Source organism: Macadamia integrifolia, chromosome 3 (assembly GCF_013358625.1).
Source record: "Macadamia integrifolia cultivar HAES 741 chromosome 3, SCU_Mint_v3, whole genome shotgun sequence".
NCBI classification, from domain to species: Eukaryota; Viridiplantae; Streptophyta; class Magnoliopsida; order Proteales; family Proteaceae; genus Macadamia; species Macadamia integrifolia.
In genome coordinates this window covers 16,666,853-16,686,535 of record NC_056559.1, presented here as the reverse complement: position 1 = coordinate 16,686,535, position 19,683 = coordinate 16,666,853, and the positions used below count along the sequence as shown (strand labels likewise).

Sequence of the window (19,683 nt, the reverse complement as noted above, 5' to 3'; positions counted from 1 at the left end):
TTTAGAGAGCGAGCCTTGGCGCAACGTTAAGGTTGCTCTATTGCAGCCGGGTGGTCCCCGGTTCGAATGAATGAAACCACCTCCAAGGTAGTAATAATCTACTACATAGGATATGGATGTGTTAGTGTAAACAATGTTGAAATTGTGGTATGGGAAGCATGTTGTTCATCAGAATTTCTTGATTCTGTACAACTCCAACTTATTTTTTGTGACTCAGCCAAGTTGGGAAATTTGGGTCTCTCGTCGTCAAGTTCATGCTGGAACATTAAAGGATTGGAACACATCATGCTCTTACTAAGTACTGATGTTCGCAGTTAACCCTACAACTTGTGGCACTTAGTGCTCTAGTCCAAGCATGGTTTATGAGCTAATTGCTAGTGCTTGATGCAGGTGCACAGCCTTGGACCGATCCAAACCCATCTGGGTATCCAAACAGAGATGAACTCGGTCCATAGTTGAGTCCTTGGTTCAATAGGATTTTGGAAACTTTTATTTATTTAGGAATAATATGGGAATCTTTTATTTCCAAAGTAGTAGGATATGTAGGACATTGTTAGAATCATTTAGATCTTGTTTCCTTTTTGAATTTGTTTCTTTGAGCCTTTTATTTTCCAATATATACGCTTGGAACCAACGTTTTGGACACTGAATAGAAAGATGAATTGAGTTGAGCGTTTGAGAGCCTACAGGGATGCTCTTGTGATGCTTCTATGCTTACCATAGTTATTAAGGCAGTGAGGCGACCGAGGCGTTTGTGGGTCTTTTGGAGTATTTTGGCGATAGGGCTGGCATAAGGCATTGCCTCATCGAGTAAAGCGTTCTATTTTATTTATTTATTTATTATTATTATTATTTTTTATGTGACCATTCTATTTAGCTTAACTGACTTATTAAAAATTGTATAATATTGCTCATATAAATAAAGATTAGAGATTTTTTACTTCATTTCAATGCAAGATATTCATAAAAAAAAAACAAATCAATAAAGTGAATAAACTAAGTTCATCTTTATCAATCACCATCATAATTCATAGCATATAATATAAGTATATATTATTCATCCAAAAAAATTATAAATATATAATTATGAAACAAAATTATAAATATAAAGATAATTCCATTAGAACAGGCCAAGTCCTTGATTGAGTGGGGCTCTCATGGGGTGGTTTTGTCCTCCAAAAATGGTTGAACCTGATGGCAGGATAGGGAGATCGACCACCCTTCCCAAAGTACGTAGAAATGTACCTAAGTCCTAAGCTATACTTTATTTTGTAGTGTGTAATCTGTATTCCATTCCATCCTAGGCAGTAGGCACAAGTAGGACTTCCAAGAGAAGTTTCAGAGACCAATACCAGCTTCAATGGAGGTTCGATGGATCTCATATAGAAGAAAGAAGATGAAAAACAAAAAGTAGAAGAGATAGAAGAAGAAAAACCAGAAGAGAAAGAAGAAGAATGAAGATGAAAAAAATGCAAAAAACGTACCTTATCGGAGCTACCGTGGTCTGAGGAAGGCTTGTCGGAGGAGTGTCACCGCCGCTGAAGCAAGATTCGAAGGAGGAAGGTGCAGTCAACGTCGTTCTCTCAAAAGGGCCAAAACCCTTCTTGCGTGATTTGCAATTTTTTTTTGTTGTTGAGGTTTTTTAACTTGTATACCCTTGATCCCATGCTTCTCATGTGTAAACTTTCCCATAGACATGCCAATCAATAAAACCCATTTGGAATCAGTGGTTAAAAAAAAAAAAAGTACGTAAAAATTGCAATTATGGCATTCGCCTTGTCCACAGAGTGCTATAAGGCGTCGCCTTAAGACGCCTTATAGCGCCTCATCCCTTAAGGTGGTCGCCTTAAGTGCAATTAGGAATGCGTAGTACTGCCTTATGCTCGCAATACCGCCTCAGTGACAGCACCTTGGTGACCCCTTAATTACTATGCTGCCTTTTTTTTTTATTTATATTATTTATATTGGATCTGTCTAGCTGACCACTTTGAGTTGGTATAAGGTTTTTATTGTTGTTGTCTGTGAGCATACGGGCAGTGTGTGCAATTCTCTCCCTCAACCCCCCTTCTCTTGCACGTTTCCTCTACCTCCCTAAATACATTTATTGATAATGTGGTCAAACATGGAAAGTGGGGCTTTGAGGGAGACGCCGATGTGATGTGGAACGAGGTGATGACTTGTCTTAAGAAATTTGTCAAAGAAGTTATAGGGAAAACGAAGGGTAGGTGTCAAGCCTTTAAGGAGACTTGGTATGACACCCAAGAATACGACAAGTACCAGACCCACTTGGGAGATCGGTGAGGTGTTCCCACCAAGAATACGGCAAGTGCCAGGGGGTTTGGGAGATCAGTGAGGGTGTGCAAACTTTAGTCCCACATCGCCTAGGGAGAGATTACTGGGCTAGTTAATAACCTCTAGTTTCCTTAATATGACACAACACATTTTAAAGTCTTGAGGATCGTGGGCCAAAGAGAATAATATTGTGGAAGGTTAATGGGGTCGGGGCGTTACACTTGGTGGTGGAATAAGGAGGTCCAAACAGCCATTAAGACCAAGAAAGTTTGTCTTAAGGCTTAGCAAAGGCTAAAGAAACACAAGATAAAAAGAGGTATTATAATGCCCGAAATGAAGCTAGGAAGATTATGGGGATGGTTAGGATGAAGAATTATGATGATATTTATATTAAACTAAACATAAAAGACAGGGAAAAAGCAATGTGTAAGATAGCTAAAATGAGAGAAAGAAAGAGTAGAGATTTTGACCATGTGAAATGTATCATATGTGATGATGGAAGAGTGTTGGTAAGGGAGGACATTGTAAAGAGATGAGATGAATGTATTTGTGCCCTACTAAATGGAGATGGTTCAAGTGGGAATGACTTGGAAGATTGCTTTACTCAACAGGACTCCACACGTCATAGATATGTTCGAAAGGTCAGTGTGGCGGAAGTTAAAGAAGCTTTGAGAAAGATGAAAGTAGAAAAGATATCAGGCCCAAAATGAGATTCCCATTGAAGTGTGGAAAACCTATGAGTATGTAGGGTTGTTTGGTTAACCAAGTTGTTTAACAAGATTATGAACATGAGGAAGATGCCAGATGACTGAAGGAGAAGCATTGTTGTCTTGATCTACAAAAATAATGGGGATGATATTCATAGCTACAATAACTATACAAACATAAAAGTAATGAGTCATATTATGAAACTATGGGAGAAGGTTATTGAAGCCCACCTGAGAAGACAAACTCATATCTTGGAGTACCAATTTGATTTTTTGTCAAGTAGATCCACGACAGAGGCTATTTGCCTACTAAGGAGGCTTATGGAAAGTTATAAAGCCCACAAGAAGGATCTCCACATGGTCTTTATTGACCTTGAAAAAATATATGACAGAGTGCCTAGAGATTTAATCCAATATGTCCTAGTCAAGAGAGGGGCGTCGAGTACATATATGGATATAATTAAGGACATGTATGAGGGCGTGGCGACTAGTATGAGATTTTTGGGAGCTCAAGGCAAGGAATTCTCAATTACGATTGGGGTACATCAAAGATCGGCCTTAAGCCCCTATTTGTTTGTGCTTATCATGGATGAGTTAACCAAGAACATTCTAAATGAGGTCCCCTGGTGTATGCTCTTTGCTGATGAAATCATTTTGTGAATGAGAGAGAAGAAGGGATTAACACTAAATTGGAGTTATGGGGATAAACCTTAGAAACAAGAGGTTTTTAAGATTAATAGATCGAAGATCGATTATATGATGTGTAACTTCAGTCACTATATGATAAATAATGAAATGTTGAAATGAGGAGAGATTCCGTAAAGTGACTATTTTTTTTTATATTTGGGGTCAATCATAAATAAAGGTTACATATAGGATGATGTTTCACAAAGAATTAAATTGTGATGGATGAACTACAGAGGTACATCTGGAATGTTGTGTGATAGGCATATCCCTTTAAAGCTTGGGAAAATTCTATAGGACTGTTGTGTGACCGGCTATAATGTATGGGGTGGAATGTTGGGCAGTTGAGAAGTTTCATCTGGAAACTATGCAGAGATAAGGATGTTAATATGGATGTGTGCCAAAACTAAGAAGGATAAAATAAAGAATGAACATATTAGAGCTGATTTAGCAGTTGCCCCGATCGATGACAAGCTCCACAAAAGTCCTTGAAGGTGGTATCGCCATATTCAATGGAGACTTGAAGATGCCCCAATAAGGAGAAGTGATATGATTCAGATTGAAGGAGCTAAAAGAGCTAGGAGGCAGATCTAAAATGACCATAGGAGAAGTTGTGAGGAATGACATGCATAGTCTTGTTTTTGTCCCAAGTTTGACCTCGGTTAGAGCCTATTGGAGAGTAAGGATCCATGTAGTTGACCGCATTTAGTTGAGATTCTCCTGATTGAGGGTTGTGACTCATTCTTCTTACTCTTTATCTTTTTCGTGTCTTCATTCCCCATTTCTGTTTAGATGTATTTTTTTCCCCTACTTTGTTTTGTATGAATCCATGTAACCGACCCCATTAAAGGCTGAGTTTGTTCTTGTTGTTGTTGTCACTTTCTCGGCAGCGAAGACAACAGCCAATTCTTCATTCATAAAATTGTTGGTTGGCCAAATAGCCTACATGCAGTCTATTTAAAAGAAAGGACTCCCTAGCTAAGTAAGAGACTTGTCTAACCCAATTTACAAAGTCAATAGGAAACTTAAAACAAAAAGGAAACTTAAAAGGAACTCCTCTGCACGAGTTAAAGGAGTTAAGTAAATCAACTTAAAATAACGTAATAAACTAAAAAAGTAAATCTTGTATTCCTACTTCCTACCCATTAAAGTGGCCTATTACGATAAATACCTGTTGGACCAAAGGCCCAACATGTATTGAACCTAATCTAAAGCTTATTACCACTAAAATAACTCCATTTTTGCTGCACCACCTATTGAGGATAAATATGGTGGCATTTATTCCACTTTAATATGTTATCGCATTGTGACAGTCCCTTTGAAATGACCATATAAATGTGTTTTTTTACTTTGTTTTCTTTATTATCCGATGTAGTACTTGCCCAACTTTACTTGTAGATCTTTCCTTTAATGTATGTACTATTGTATTGTAATATCTTATTTCATCCCTAGAAATAGGTTGATTCTTGAGGCTTCGGGCCTCCCCTCCTCTCTGTTAAAGTCCCTTGCCTCCTCTCCACCACTTGTAAGGCTGGGTCTTGTAAGATGTATTGCTAATTCGCTATTTTCTCCCCTCTTCTCAGGGCTCCCTGTATTTTCCTTTCTTCTTTGGTAATGAATTCATTTATTCACCCAAAAAATATATTATTTCATCATGAGATTTTTTTTTTTTTTTTTTTTTTTTTTTTTTTTTTTAAGAATTTGTTATGGTGTCTAATGTTCCACTTTGGGGGCAGGTTTCATCAAAGCGGGCTATTGTGGATGCTCTTATTCAGGAGGGTTTCTCTGTAGATGTGGCGCAGGTATACTTTTGAACATCAACTGCTTTTGTTTGTTATCTATATCTGAATAGCATGCTTGATTGGTCTTCTCCTAAATGAATTAAAAAACTCTTGATCACTTATCCTTTTTAAATCATTAGAGCACCATTTTCATAGAATTCCATATATAGAATCTCTTTTCGGATATATTCTTTTGCATGTTTTGTACTCCTGTCCCACAATGATAGTCCTGTGATGCTGGGGTGCTTCCATGGATCGACCTGATCCTGTTTGGGGACCCAGACTGTGAACCGGATCCAAATTTGGGTCTTCATCGACATCACAGCTCCTCTATATCTTGTCCAGTTCAAAACTGCTCCTCCCAGGAGCTTTTGTTGCATCTCTACAGAGTATCCAAATGAATGAAGGAGTGATCTGGAATTCTAGGGGCCTAAATTCCCCCTATAAACATGTTGCTATCTGTTCTCATATTAAACTCCTTTCCCCAAATTTTTGTTGCCTTATTGAAACAAGAGTAAAAGAGCCAAATGCTATCTGCATTGCCTCTTCCTCCACTGGTCCCGATTGGTCACTTCTAACCAACTACAGTCACCATTTAAATGGTCGAATCTGGTTTCTTTGGGACCCAACCAAGCTTCTTGTAGCCTTCTTTCCTCCTCCACCCAAACCCTCCATCTCAACATTTCTGATAACCTTGGAAACCCTCCCTTGTTGTTTACTGCCAATTATGCTTCCCGTTGTTCCCTTGAAAGAGCTAGCCTTTGGGATGATCTCTGTAGTATTACTAGTCGAATTGGCCATCTTCCATGGAGCATTGGTGCTGATTTTAATGTGGTCCTTTTTGTCCATAAGAAGCTCTGGGGTGATCAGATTGATCCAACTCTCTGTGGGTGCCTTCAACAACTGTATTGAGGACATCGCTATAAATGATTTGAGATGGTCTGATCTGAAGTTTACTTGGCACAATAAGCATGCCAGTGTTGATCGGATCGCTAGTAAATTTGATCGAGTTCTCGTGAATGAAGCCTGGATCACTTAATTCCCTTCCTCTCATACATCCTTTGAGCCCCCAGGTGTCTCTGATCACTGCCCTATCTCCCTCCTTATTCAACCTTATATCTCCTTTAGTCCCAAAACCCTTCAATTATTTTGATATGTGGTATTCTCACCCCACATTCCTTTCTACTATTAAAGAAGCCAAGGAAAAGCCTATCCATTCTTTTTCCAGGAAACTTCAGAATGTTAAATGTGCCTCGAAGATTGGAACATCTCTACTTTTGGTAATATATCCGCCCAGGTTGTGGAATGTAATGACATTTTAACAGGTATTCACCTTAGCTTCAATAGAATCCTTCAAATTCCTCTCTAGCTATGGAAGGAAAAGAAGTCTCTATGATTCTTGCCTCCCTCCTTACCCAAGAAGAAAGCTTTTTCAGACAGAAATCAAGAATCATTTCCATCGTTCTGTGAAGTCTAAAACAAATATCAACTCCATTCCCATGCTTCAGGTTGCAAATGGTTCCAATATGTCTAGGGAATCAAAGTTGAGGTAGTTAACTACTTCAAATGCTTATTCAGGTCCTCTTCCACTACTTCAAGGCCCATCCCTAGGAATCTCCGCAACAAGAGAATCCAGACCATCTCATTAATGGTCTCCATAGCATTCCCTCAAGGGAGGAAATTGTTGCTGCCATTCACTCAAGAAAATCTAACAGAGCTCCAGGTCTGGATGGCTTCAGTATGGGTTTTTTTATTGCTACATGGGACATCATCAAAGATGACCTCATCAAAGCCATTAAGAGTGTCTTCTTCACTCTAAATCAATCGAAGGAATAAATCAGACCTTCCTTTGTCTCATCCCAAGGAAGAAGGGCCAGCAACTTCAAGCCAATCTCTCTCTGCAACCTCTTGTACAAGTTCGTAGCCAAAATCCTTGCCTCCAGACTCAAATCAGTGGTTGATCTTCTGGTTAGTGAGAATCAATCTGCTTTCATCCTTGGCAGGTGCATTTCTCATAATACTTTATTATGTAATGAGATAGTTCAAGTTTTTGATAGAAAAATACCACTCCCCTTCGGCTCTAATGAAGATTGATATTCACAAAGCTTTTGACTCTCTAAGATGTGGTTTTGTTACTGATGTCATGATCAATATGGGATAACCCCTGTATTGTCCATTGGATCAAAAGTTGCATATCCTCTCCTTGCTTCTCCGTTTTGGTTAATGGTAGCTTGGTTGGCTACTTCTCATCTTCAATTGGGATTGATCAGGGTTGCCCATTGTTGCCATACCTCTTGTCTTTGGCAATGAAAGTTCTCTTAAGAAGCATTTAGAGTTGTATGGATCAGTAGTGTATCTCTCCCACCCCCCAAATGCAAGACATTAAAGCTCACTCACCTGGCCTTTGTAGATGACCTCATGATCTTCTCCAAAGCTACCGTTGAGTCCTTGGAGACTATTATGTCTTGCCTTCAGTTTTTTAAAGGTGTCTCCGGGCTAAGCATTAGTCCTCAGAAATCCCTATGTTCCTAGCTAGGGTCTTCGAGGTTGATAAGGCCTCCTTGGGTGAGAAGACTAGGTTCACTATTGGTTGCCTTCCGATCAAGGTCTCCCTTTGATTCCCATAAGGTTGACGCTCATCACTGCACCCCTATGCTTGATCCCATGCGTAAAAAGCTCCAGCTTTGGAAGGCAAGCTTCTTTAATATGCAGTTCAGCTAGTCCTTATCAAGCATGTCCTCCAAGCTTCCTACATTTACTGGACAGGTATTTATGGGCTTCCCAAATCCACCATCCGGTCCTTGGAATCCCTCATGTTGGCTTTCCTTTGGAAGGGCTATAACTCAACTAAATTCCTTCACCCCATCAGTTGGGCTCATCTTTGCACTCTTAAAAATGGATGTCTAGGCCTGAGATGCATCAAGGATGTCAATTATGTGGGAATTATAAAGTTGATTTGGAAGTTGGCTTCCAAGAAGAAAAGCATTTGGGTGGATTGGGTCTACTCTGATCTTATAAAGTTGGACTCTATTTGGACTTCTCCTATTTTGTCTGGTGCATATTTGGTCTAGCAAGATTTTTGTTAGATCCCTTGTTGTTGGAGCTATTACTTCCCGCATTGATGATGGTGCTTCTACCTCTCTTTGGCTAGACCACTGGCACCCTCTAGGTGTTCTTCATATGATTCCGAGTACAACTATTTACAGATCCAGCCTCACAGAGCATTCAATAGTATTTTCCATCATCCGAGAATTAGTCCCCCCTGGCCAACTCTTTCCCCTTATTGTATCCTGTGTGGAATGCTTTGCAAAGCGTGGTCTCCAACTTCATCGGGCCTCTTCTCCTCCAATGCTACTTGGGACTTTATTAGGCCTCGAGGCCCTCTTGCTCCCTAGAGGAAGATCTTTTGGTTCAAGTCCATCCCTCGTCATACCTTCACCGTTTGACGTGCTCTCTGCAACTGCCCACGGACGCAGTCTTTCTTGATCCACCACCAAATATCGGTTTCCCCCCTTTATAGTCTCTACTGTAATGTTGTGGAAGATATCGACCATATTTTCTTTGAGTGTCCGTTCTCCTCTTCACTTTGGAAAGGGGTCCTCACCAAATGCTAGCCAAGAAATTACCGGAATTTTCCATTTCAAAAGGAATGGATTTGGATTGACATGACCATTTGGGGATCTTTTATATGTGATATGGTTGGAAAGCTCTCCTTCAATACCTTCATCAACCAAATTTGGATGGAGAGCTCAAGAAATGGACTTCCAACTCTAGGCCTCTCCAGAATATTAGGAAATCTATTTCCTTTGACATCAAAGAAAAGCTTTCTGCTTCTATAGCTACTTGTATTGGTTCCCCAAGGAACAGAGATATTGTTGTCTCCTAGGATCTCCCCCCTTTTTGTATCCGCCCCCCCCCCTCTCCCCCTTTGAGGAGTGGTCCTTGTAATTTTTGTTTCTTTTCCCCTCGGGGCCTTGTATTTTTTTTCTTCTTCCTTTGGTAATGAATTATATTATTCACCCAAAAGAAGAATACTAGTAGTTATTTATTTACTTATTTAGATCTATCTTGTAATTTTTCAGTTAGGCTAGAGTTTTATTCCATTTTTTATTTTAGACTTTGATTCCACATAGGTCAGGTTAGATAATTAGGAGATTTTATTTCTATTTCAGTTTTAGAATTCGATTATGAAAATTTTAATTTCGTTTTATAAATATGCTTTTAACCAAATTCATTAGGCAGATTTGAGAATGAATCGATCAGTGAATTTTTTTGGTGCTTGTGTGGCGAGCTTCTCCCCCCTCCCCTAGTGCGAACTCTCTTTCCTTCTCTCTTCCTCTTCTTTTCTGGTTGTTAAAGTATGTGTCATGATAAGGGGGTTTGTCCCAATCAATTAAAATTTATTCAATTCTATATTGTGGAAAGCAAGGTTCAAAATATCGGGTTTCGACTTGGTTTCGACCCTTGGGGAGACTGAAATTTTGGTCGAAAATCTGGGAAATTTCGAGGAAACTAGAGAAATTATTCCGCTTTGGTGGAAACTTTGGTTTTTTCACCCCCAAAATGTGGTTTTGTTTTTTGCCTGATTTTTTGTGTACATCCTGTTTTAGACATTTCTAACCTATTCACACATTTAGTTTCATGGAAAAAAACCTAGTCATACTTGTGATGTTTGACCAAAGTTTGCTAATGTACGTTAATCGTTGACTGAAACTATACTACATATGTACATCTATAAGTTACTAATTAAAAATGTGAAATACATGATTAAAAGCTTAAAACATACAAAACATAATGTAACGGATCCAAAATAAATAATAATATTACATAATTATTAGTTCTCTCTCAAGTCTCAACACTCAACAGTCAACAATCGACACTCAACACTCAACAATCAATTCCAAGTAGTGTTCAAGTATATTCTATAAAAAAAAAAAAGATTTTTGGGGAAAATGGGATTTACCTTTTTGGTCCAAGCTCCCCTCCTTAGGTAGATTTGCTATGTATGTGCAAGATTCAAGCTTAGAATGGATTTGATGGCACAAGGGCAAAATTTTGAGTGTTTCCCAAGTTTCCCATTTGGCAGAAAAGAAATATGGGGAGAGGGTCAAAATTTTGAAATAAGAAGGCTTGGTTTCCCATTTAAAATGGTTTTACAAAGGTTGGTTCCAACCAAAGGGTTGAACCCATTGGTCCACTTGGTCACAATGTGGGAATTTTGGTCAAAACCAGTAACTTTTAGAAGTCACATGGTATTTAATATCGGAGTCCTAGGATACTATGGAAATGTGGGAAATTTCGACGATATCGGTCCAAACCTTGAACCAATGTGGAAAGGGGCTTGGTTACTTTACATATTTATAGAAACCATAGTTGTCACGGAGAAGACGCAAACCAAGGCATCAAAGGGCTGCCTAAGCACAGAGGCGACAAGTCGCCCGCCTTAAGGCAAACAAAGTGAACAAGTGTTATTTTTTATTTTTCCTCTTTTCTAACACTATTTAGTATACTACATATACCTTGTATCATAAAAAAATCAACATTAAACCACATCAAGCCATCAAAATCAATAATAAGCTTCATCAAAGCATCAAAAATCAACATTAAGTCATAAAAAATTAACATTTATAGAAATGTTCTTATTCAATAATAAGTTTGACTGGTCAAATGATTTTATTTTTATATGAGACATTTTGTATTAGGTAGAGCACAAAATCAGCTTTCCAACAAGTTTACGATTACTTAAATCTAAGTTTTAATGACAAAGTTATGTTCCGGTCATACTTATTTTAAAGTGTGCGAGTGTTGTTAAAATCGCCCAAAATAAATAATTTTAAAGATATCAAAACAAAAGATTATTTTATCGGACTGTTGGTTTTTAGTAATGTTTTACCATGATAAAATTTATGAAATTTTCAAAATTGAGAAAAAAACACCAGCATTTGAAAGTTGAACAAAAACTGAAGTTTTTGTTCTTGGACTGGGGTTGACTTTTTATCCTTTTAGAACTTGATTTTTAAACTATTTTTATTGGATTCAAATAGAGGGTATTTGGCTTATTTACGAATAATATCTTAAGTAGATGTGCTTGAATGATATTTGGCATAAATAAGTGCTTCGCCTTGCAGTAAGGCGACAGTTGCCTAGACCCCAACTAGGCCGCCTAGACACCTTGACAAACAAAATTAAGATCTCCTAGATTGACTCAACTAATAAGACTTTACTAGCTAGACAGCTAAGGACTTTAAATTTCCTAAAATAACTCAAAGACTAACAACTTAGGATAGGATATATCCCTATCCATTTATCACCAACATGGGACCCCCTAATAAAATTGAAATTATTGCGTATCCCTTTAGAACCCCGATTTGGGCTTCATATGTCAGTCCATTGCAACAATAGATCCCAAAAATTAAAGCGCTGCACGAACATATACTAAAACTTGGCACAAATCTAAACCAAGCCTTAACGGGCCTGCATTATCAAGCTATCTTTTGTGATATTTGCTCCTGCATTATAATAATTGTACCCAGATATGATATGTTCACAGATGGATCCTTGCTTTTTTTTTTTAGGGAGATAATAATGTTCCTACGTTCCTTATTGTTGTTTGTAGAATTCACAAAGCCTTATCTTGACTATATGGGGTTGGCTATATGAATCTGCTTAGCCATATAACCTTATCCGATATTCTCCATATTGTTGTTTGTACCATTGCAAAATTATCAGTGTTTTTAAGGACCATCACAGGATTGGAAAATGGTGTATTGCTCGGACAATTGGCCTTTTTTGGCGGATGGTCCTTACCCCTCACCTGATGAGGGACCATTGAGGGGAAAAGAGTTGGGGGTGGGGGGAATACACAACCCCTAGCGGTAAGAAAAGGAAAACAATCAAAAGATGTTACAACCTAGGAGGGCGGGGAGGGGGAGAAAATAGAAGAGGATAAACCCCAAGAGCAAACAATGGAGAGCTTACAACAGGGAGGGCAGGGATGAGGGGGAGCTTGGAGAAGACCTTGAAATAGATGGCATTCCAAATATTGCCAAAAGACGAAGAGTTGGAAGTGCATCTATGGAGGTTCCTCTCTATCTAAATATGGTTAATGGCCTCTCCGAAAGCAAGCTTATGGATTTTCTAGTAAAAGTCATGTCAATCCAAATCATTTCTCTAGAAAAGGAAAATCCTATGGGACTGCCATTATTTCAATATCTTAGTTAAAAAAGAAGTTGGTGAGACTTGAATCCTAACTGTTCTGGTTTATACGTCTGTCTTATACCATTGTTGCAGAAATGTTGGTTTAGTTCATTATGTCAAAATCAATGTTTGAAATTTGAGTGAAATCTGTCAAAATTAGCAAAATAGTTCTCCTGCCTTGGGGTTAAATCCACCAAAATCGGTCAGCTTCTAAAATTTTAGTGAAACCTCTTGAAATTGGCGAAATATGTTGGGAAAATTACTAGATTACCCAAGATTGGGTTTTTGACTTACAAAATTACCCACCTTGTGTTTATGTTAACAAAATTACTCAAATTGAGTTTTGGTATTACAAAAATACCCAAAACAGTGCCCCCACCTTAACCCACAATCCCTTTTTGACATTTTCGCCCTTCCCTCTTCATCCCTTCATTCACTACCCTAGCGTCTTCTTCTTCACGAAGAAAAAAAGAAAGCCACCGCGGCCAGCAACGCTGCACCTCCTCAATGGTGGCTCTCCCAATCAAACCGCTCCCTTTTCACTTCTTCCTCCCCGCCAATTCTTTGTTTCTTAACAACAACTTTCCTTGGTCTTTTTGCACGGAGACTATGGTGTCTCTGTAGCAATCTACAATAGTGTTTCATTCCAAATCCCAACTCCGTAACGGAAGCATTCGGTAAGCCCTGAAGACCATTCAATTATCATCCTACAATAGCTTCTCTTTTCTCGGAAGCCCAAAACACCATGAAAATTTTTGGAAAAACCAGAACCTGGGGCAGAGGCTACAGATGACCTGCACAAACACTAGTTGATGCAGAATCGAGGCTGAACTGGGTTGACCCATCGGGCAATCTCGACCGAGACGAGTCGGGTCCGATTAGATTTTTGAAATCAATAGGATATTTTAGGAGTTACTTTATTTAGGAAGAATTGAGTTATTTAATTTGGGACGATATGTAATCTTTTATTTTTGGGTAGTTCTTAGTCAATTAGGGAGTTACCGATTTAAATTTTATTTGTTTCTCCAATTTCATTAGTTAGAATTTAGGAAGCAAATTTGAAGTTGCTAATTTTAGTTTTAGATTTTACTAGGCAAGTTTTAATTTTCAGTTATTATATAAGGGCATGTAATCCAAGTTATTGGACAGATTTGAAAAGATGAATTGAGTTTGAGTATTTGAGAGCCTGCGGGCGTTTGTGTGATTCTTTCCCCCCCTTTCTTAGTGCGATTTCTCCCTCTCCCCTGCAACTCTGAGATCCCTCTCAGGGATTTCTTCCTTACCCCTACCGGTCCTCCATCACCAGTCTTTGCTGAACTCCGAAGGAGATGCCTCTGAAGCATCACTGCGAGCTTCTAGTTTCTCAGAAGCCCAAAACACCATGAATTTTTTTGGAAAAACCAGAACCTGAGGCAGAGGCTACAGATGACCTGCACAAACACCGATCTTTGCTGAACTCCGAAGGAGATGCCTCTGAAGCATCACTACTAGCGTAATCCAGAGACACCTGTGCTTTCTGAAGAAATCCTGGTGGTAGACTCAGTGGCAAACAAAGAGAAGGTGGCGCAAAGGGTGAGAGAGAGTTAAAATGGAGAATGGCCGGAGAAATCGTGAAGATGACCGCTGTCATTGAATCTGGCAGGAACCACAACGAAGATGGGTACAGGTTGTTGATGATCTGAGAAAGCTGGCTGAGCTAGTGGTGTCAACTTTAAAACCAATGTCATGAGCCATATAATCAATGATCTAAACAAGGATGGGCTGGGGGTTCGATGCCGGCAAAGCATGGTGGTGAATTTGCATTCGGGTTGTACAGAGTGCAAGAAGAGTCTGTGATGTAGGAGAATACCTAGATAACAGGACTTCCCTACAGGTGCAGTCCACGTGGACAATGTTGACTCACTAGGACCTAGATTGGGAGCAGCACAATACAATGATAAGCATGTATATATTAGAAACAGAAAGCAAGGTAGCAACAGCCAATAGTAATCTAGAAGGAAAAACAATTAAGCTACCTAGATTCCAAGCGGGAAACATGGGGAAGGGAACATGGCAACGTACTGTAGCTCAAGCACAAAATCAAATCAGGAAATAAAGAGTAGATATCATGCCTTCCTCGATACATTCAACCAATACAGAAATCAACAGAATTCATAATCATAAAAGAAACTAAATCTGAAAACAGTAGCAGCAGAATATGATTTCAGAAGGACAGAGTTGTGGGGAAAGGGGAGAGGGAGAAACCAGAAAGAGATAATAGGGGAGGGGGAGAAGTAGAGGAGGTTACCTTACCTAATAATCAGATCAGAGGAGAAGGAGAAGAAACCAAGCCCACCGTGGAGAAGAATTGACCTGCTTTACGTTAGACATAGTAGAGGCGAGAGAGAGAGAGAGAGAGAGACGCATGGCTCAAGAGAGTCGCATGGCTCAAGAGAGTCGATTCTTTATTTTCTTCTTTTTCACTAACTTTAACCGTGGCCCTTGGCCTTACATATGTAGGAAAAGAAATACTAAAAATAAGAAATGCCAAATAGGAAATTAATCCAACATAAAAAGAAGTCTTCTAATTTAACCCAACAACTTGAGGCAAATACGAAGATATTATTTAGTTTCCTAAGTTATCTCAAAGACCTAGAAAAAAAAAATAATACTAGGAAAATAATATAGATGACTAGAAAATCAGTGGGGTCCACGATTGGGTGGCCAATCTGGACGAGAGGAGAGAGAGGAAAGAGACTAGCGGTAGTCTCTTTTCTCTTCATTCTCATGGTAGAACAGGGTAGGGTCGACAGCAGCAGCTCATCCTTCTTCTTTTCTCCTCCTCCTCTTCCTAGCTTCCTTCCATGAAAGTGTCTTCCAGCCATAGTGAACGCGGCTGGTTTTTGTGGCGGTGTCTCTGGTACACTTGGATGTCCCCATCAGTCTGTCAACGGAGAACCTTGAGGACAATTGCTGAAATTGATCAAAGACTATCCCCCAGTGTGGTGACGTTGGTGGATTTTCAACATAGCACCGTTCGGTGCTCAGTTGTTCCTAATTTCTGTGAGCACACTGGAGATGGGGGGACCTGGTTCCGGTCTGAAACCAGGGGCGAAGGGAGGTGGTGTAACATTCAGGAGGGGTCTGAACGAACCTGTTGGCTTCGATGGTGCTGTAGTTGGAGTATGGGTTGGGTTGGGTTGGGGTTGGGGTTGAGCCGTTGAGGTTCAGACTTCCTGTGGTAGAGAGGTGGGATCTTCGGCTATGCGTTCTTTTAAAGGAACATGGGCGGGGAAGATGTAGAGGTGGGATTGCAGGGGAGGAGAAGATGTGAAGGGGCAGGGGTAGGATGGGGCTGAGTGAAAGTCGTCTTAGGAGGAGGAGAGGAGGGAGGTGGTTGCTGTTGCATTCACAAAAGAAGGGAATAACTAGGGAAGAGATCCAGATTAAGAACAGGGGGAGCAGGGCTGAGGAGGGAAGCTGGGCAGGGGCAGGTGGGTCAGGTGTTGATCGGAGAAGGGAAGGTGGAGGCAGAGGTAAAACTGTCATAAAAATATGAGGGTGAGGTTGGGATACTTTACAAATTGTCATGTACGCTTCAGGATATAGTATATGTACTTAACAGGAAGGATTGTTTGGACCGAACTGGATAATCTGCAGGATTATCAACTGGAAGGGAATGTCAGTCTGATACTCTGATGTCTGCTCCATATTAAAAGACATTGAAAATCATGCTGAAACACTTGGTTGTTATTCTCAAATAGTTTGGTGATGTGTGCTTGTTTATCGTTTTCCAACATATATGGATACCTCCAAAAAATAATAGTCATGTTGTTGTTACATGGCAGCTAAATGATGTATCATCCACTGGTTTTCCCAAAGACTCGTTGTCTTGTGATCTAAGAACTTACAAATTAAAAAGATTGTATCTGCTATTTCTCCTTGTCTGACTTCTATGCAACATTCAAAATCTAGCAGTCTGTTTATGATTCTTGTTTTCTTCTTCAGTGGGTGGTAACTAATCTCCGCCAAATTAGCCCACCTGGTTTGTCATCGTCGAGCTTCTCTTGGGTCTTTGACCTCAATGGCATTTCTGAGATGTATAAATCCTATGAGGAAACAAACTTATGGTACTCTCTCATTCAACCTCGTGTTGCTTTTCTGCATTTATGTTCATGTAAATTTTACTAGTTTTATTATATTTTTCCTTTGAAAACATTTATTTGTTTCATCTTAGACAAACGATGAAAGCTCTTAAATAAATTACTCTTTATTGAAAAGAAGGAAAAAAAAAAGGGCATACCCAATTGCACAAGGCTCCCGCCATTGCAAGGTTTGGGGAGTCATAATGTACGCAGCCTTACCCCCGCTTCATGGAGAGGCTGTTTCTTGGCTCGAACCCGTGACCACTTGGTCACAATTGAGCAACCTTACCGTTGCACTAAGGTCCACCCTCTATTAAATTACTCTTTATTTCATGCAGGAAAATTGTAGATGATGTGCCTCAAGGTGTCCATGTGAATTTCTTGAAAGCAGAGCGGAGCCTGCACAGATGGGCCCTTGAAGATCTCCAGAGGATTCATGCTGCAGAGGAGTTGGCTGTGGATGAGGGAGGTGGAGTTCAGATGCATGTCCTTGAAGATGCTGGGCATTGGGTATGTATCCATCTCACACTGTGGAACTTATTTATTGTTATAATTGCTTTCGTAGAATCTTCCATGATTTATGTTCAGTAATTACCAAAAAACTAGGTTGCAAAGCTGGACTGGGCTTTTCTCTTCCCAAATTTGCATAAGTGAATTTTGGATAGCTATTTACCATTTTCTGTCAGAAATTCTTATGGTTTAATATTTTGATTATTTTTTTCTTTTGCCTGCTAAGGGAAGAGACTTTGTATGTATGGGAACAGGACAACCCACTGATCCAATGATAGGTTAAAAGGAAGCCATAGGAAACCATGTATATTATAATTTTGGGCGGGAGTGGGGGTAGGGGTGGGGGGAGGGAAGAGAGGGAGAGAGAGTAAGCTAAAATTGCTTTAAGCGGTGGGGAGTGTGGTACAATTGTTTTTCCTTTCAAATTGAGACCTGCTCAACCTCCCCAAGCCATAAACTACTGTCTTCATCTTGGGTATAGCTACTATATGTGTAGTCATAAACTACTGTCTTCATCTTGGATATACGCTCCACGATATGTGTAATCTGAATCTTTTCCTTCCCTCTTGTGAAAAGATGATTTGAATGGTTTTGATCAGATTATTTGGATGGATTAGTTGACTGGCATATGATGTTGTGACTAGGACCATCGACCATTTGTGCTTTTGAATGCTAGCGGTACTGCTAAGTTATGAATTTACATGATTTAATTATTCTCAGTTTCTTTTTCTCCTATTTCTTGTATCACACCCAAGGTTTAATGTATCAGTATCGGTATCGGTATTGGTATCGTATCAAAAGGGTGGTTTAAGAGATGTAAGGTATGCTATAGATACACATGGAAATGGTCAAGAAATGTATGAAAATGCTTAGGATAGATACAAAAAATATTTTGAAGCATAATATGTAGGATATATCATTTATAAAAAGGAGATCAAAGTATGACAAGACAAGTGCATTCTATTGATTATATATAAAGCATGAGGTTACTTACATGCATGGTTTAAAGTTATCTCTGATACTAATACGATACCCTCCAATACGTATCTTAAATTTAGTCGACCGATACGATACACACCGATACGATACATGAAATTTTTAAAATCCTTTCGTATCGATATATATCTTACGATATATATCGATATGCACCGATACACACCATACATACGATACGCACCACTACGTACCGATACTCTATGGAAAATATAAAATTGAGATGAAATGTACGTTTTTATATGTATCGGTGAGTATCGATATGTATCGATCAGTACGTATCGGTGAGTATCGGTATGTATCGATCAGTACATATCGATGAGTATCGGTATGTACCGATACAATGCGCTACGGTCATATAATGTCCAAAATGGGTAATTTTTCAGAAAACACACTTTTTTGAGTGGTTTTGGTTCCAAAGTTGTTGCCAGCCATATTTCTCTAACTACAGTGAAAAGAAAGGTTGGGAATAAGGATTTTACATTTATGGGACAACTACAAACCTTGAATTCTTACTGTGATACCATCAATTTAATGTTTATGCATAATACATGTTATCAATAGTTTTTTTTAACAAAATTTTTATGCAAAAGTGTTTAAAAAAGTGTTTTCTATCCATTTATGTGCATATCTTTAGCGTATCTTAACGTATCTCCGATACGATTTGATACCCTTCGATACATATCTTAATTTTTACCGACTGATATGATGATCGATACCGATACTTTAATCATTGCTTACATGTATTAATACCAAATTTTTTTGGTATTGTATCGGCACCGTATTGTATCTGTACGTTAAAAATACGATATGTATCGGTTAGTATTGGCGGATACCGAAGGATACTTAAAACCTTTTCACACCCACTCCCCCAAATTTTGTTATATTCCTTCTATTACTCTTTTATGGCAGACGCAGAAATATCTGATTACTTTCTGCCAGCATCTAAGGGCTCGTTTGATAACGTAACCAGAAACGTGTTTCTGTGTTTTCTTGTTCTCAGAAACACAGAAACAGCATAAATACCGTTTGGTAAAAGTGTTCTGTTCCACTTGTTTCTTGAAACATAAATTGAAATTTATAACAATTTATGCTTCAAGAAACATGAATGACGAAACAAGTTTTAGGGCCCGTTTGATAACATTTCTGCCGTTTTTGTTTCAAGAAACAGCAGAAACAGAAACAGGTAAGAAGGGTGTTTGATAATTCTTGTTTCTGGAAACAAAAACGGGTAAGAAGGTGTTTGATAAATTCTATTTTTGGGAACATTTCTGACAGAATATGATGTTTATAAGAAATTTTAATGAAAATAATTCCACTTTTGTTACTTTCTTCAGAAACTCATGACCCTTCATTTTAATCAGACATACAACTACCAATTTCCTTATCTCGAAC

The 19,683-nt window shown here is 39.0% G+C and overlaps 1 protein-coding gene across 5 annotated transcripts in view; it reads left to right on the top strand.

Annotated features, from left to right (window-relative positions):
* The window catches only part of LOC122074786 (protein ABHD11), a 50,259-nt gene that overhangs the window by 22,085 nt on the left and 8,491 nt on the right, over positions 1–19,683 (top strand). For all 5 annotated transcript variants that reach the window (XM_042639750.1, XM_042639751.1, XM_042639753.1 and 2 more), the window contains exons 10-12: positions 5,420–5,485; positions 16,649–16,770; positions 17,124–17,295. In XM_042639750.1, the coding sequence (XP_042495684.1) occupies positions 5,420–5,485; positions 16,649–16,770; positions 17,124–17,295 (360 nt within the window). The remainder of the gene's footprint in view (positions 1–5,419; positions 5,486–16,648; positions 16,771–17,123; positions 17,296–19,683) is intronic.